We start from the raw sequence: 1745 nt of genomic DNA on the forward strand, positions 1-1745 counted from the left end.
TATATATATATATATATATATATATATATATATATATATACCCAATATATGACTTCTGCTGCTGATGCAACTACTCCCCTTTATTTCTCAGACACGTGTAGAAGCAAAAAGAAGCCACACAGAGAATATTAAAAAGTGGAGAAAGAAAAATCAACTGAGAGACCTAATAATAAAGAGTAGCAAAGTGAGTGAATCATGATAACGAGGTTCAAGGAATCATGTGTATAAACCTTTAAAGAGAGAAAAGAAAACAAAAGGAAAGAAAGCAAAGGAAAAAAAAAAAAAAAGGAGGCATTCGCATATTGTTACTATTTTTTTTTTTTCTCATATGCGAATGCCTACTTTTCTTTTTTCTTTTTTGTGCTTTCTTTCCTTTTGTTTTCTTTTCTCTCTTTCTAGTTAGTTCTCTTCACCCCTTTTGCGCCCCCACCTCCCCTCCCCTCCTTTTTTTTTTTAAAAAACCGGAAAAAAAAAAAAAAGCAAAGACTCGTTAGCCCATGGGCTCAATGAAATACATTTACCAATTCCCTACTCTTCACTTATTCATCTTCTTCTGAGAAATCCTGTTCAAGAGATTCCTCCACAAGTCGCCGCACCCGTTCATGATATTTCTCTCTTGAGTTTGTGTATAGTTGCGCCGCCTCACCATTCGCAGCGGATAATGGGTTAGGATCCGAAAGAAGTGAAATGATCATCATAAGCAATGACTCTACATCAAGTGTGGGGCTCCAGTGAGTCTTCAGTGTATCCAAACAAATACTTCCATCGACGTACACATTTGGATGAAAAACATTCTTTGTCACAAACCGCACCACTGGTGGGGAACATGGATATTCATTTGTGAAGTCCAATCGAAGTTTAAAGATACCACCCTCCCATGAGGTGTGATCTGGCCCAATCACCACAGCTCTCCAGTGAAAGAGATCGCCATTGATGGGACTGGCTGAGAAACACGTATTGCCACTCCGCTGTAATTGTTTTAAATCCCGCATGAGTCGTCTTTTGGCGTCTGCGGTGTTTGCGGGATTTGTGCCTGCCGCCCGGGCCTGTTCGACGTGTTCCTGCGAGATCTCCGGCTGCCGCAGTGGATCCTCCCGCTCTTCTACGTGATTGGCCGGCCGCGGCAGGTCCATCATCTCCTCCACCGACACTCCAGCGTTGGGATCCATTTTTTTTTTTTTTTTTTTTATTATTATTTCTTTTTTTTTGATTATAACAAGTGAATAATAATAATAATAATAATAATAATAAAGAAGAAGAAACAATAATAATAATATTATTATTATTAGCTGAGACTAAATGATAAGAAGAGTGGAATAAATAGACAAGATAGGATTGTTTATATATATATATATATATATATATATATTCTGTAATATGATTATTCTTTCTCTTTTTGTTTTTGTGTTTCCACTATCTCTCTCTATCGTGGCAGTGATGACAGAAAGCTTTTCTCCCTCTCTCTCAGACGATGCCTTTTCCCTTCCTAAGAACTTGATGGAGAAAGAATAAGAAAATCAAGAAACTCCAAAAAGAAGAAAAGAAAATAAAAGAAAATGACGCAAATGAAAGAAAAGAAACACCAGAAAAGAAAAAAAAAACAAATAAACAAACAAATAAACACAGACATATATATATATATATATATATATATATAAACACTACCTACACATACATACACATAGAAGCAGACGTGCAGACACAGAACAAGAATCACCCCATTTTTTTTTTTTTTTTTTTTTTTT

General features: G+C 35.9%; 1 protein-coding gene across 1 annotated transcript; it reads right to left on the reverse strand.

Annotated features, from left to right (window-relative positions):
* Positions 1–539: 539 nt before the first annotated feature.
* TM35_000191580 (ubiquitin-conjugating enzyme e2) lies at positions 540–1169 on the reverse strand (the record flags this gene model as incomplete). The annotated part of the gene is made up of 1 exon (XM_029026656.1): positions 540–1169. One exon carries the CDS (start codon positions 1167–1169, stop codon positions 540–542), a length of 630 nt encoding a protein of 209 aa, XP_028881980.1.
* Positions 1170–1745: the final 576 nt, after the last annotated feature.

The sequence above is a fragment of the Trypanosoma theileri genome (assembly GCF_002087225.1).
Source record: "Trypanosoma theileri isolate Edinburgh chromosome Unknown TM35_Tth_19_V1, whole genome shotgun sequence".
Lineage (NCBI taxonomy): Eukaryota > Euglenozoa > Kinetoplastea > Trypanosomatida > Trypanosomatidae > Trypanosoma > Trypanosoma theileri.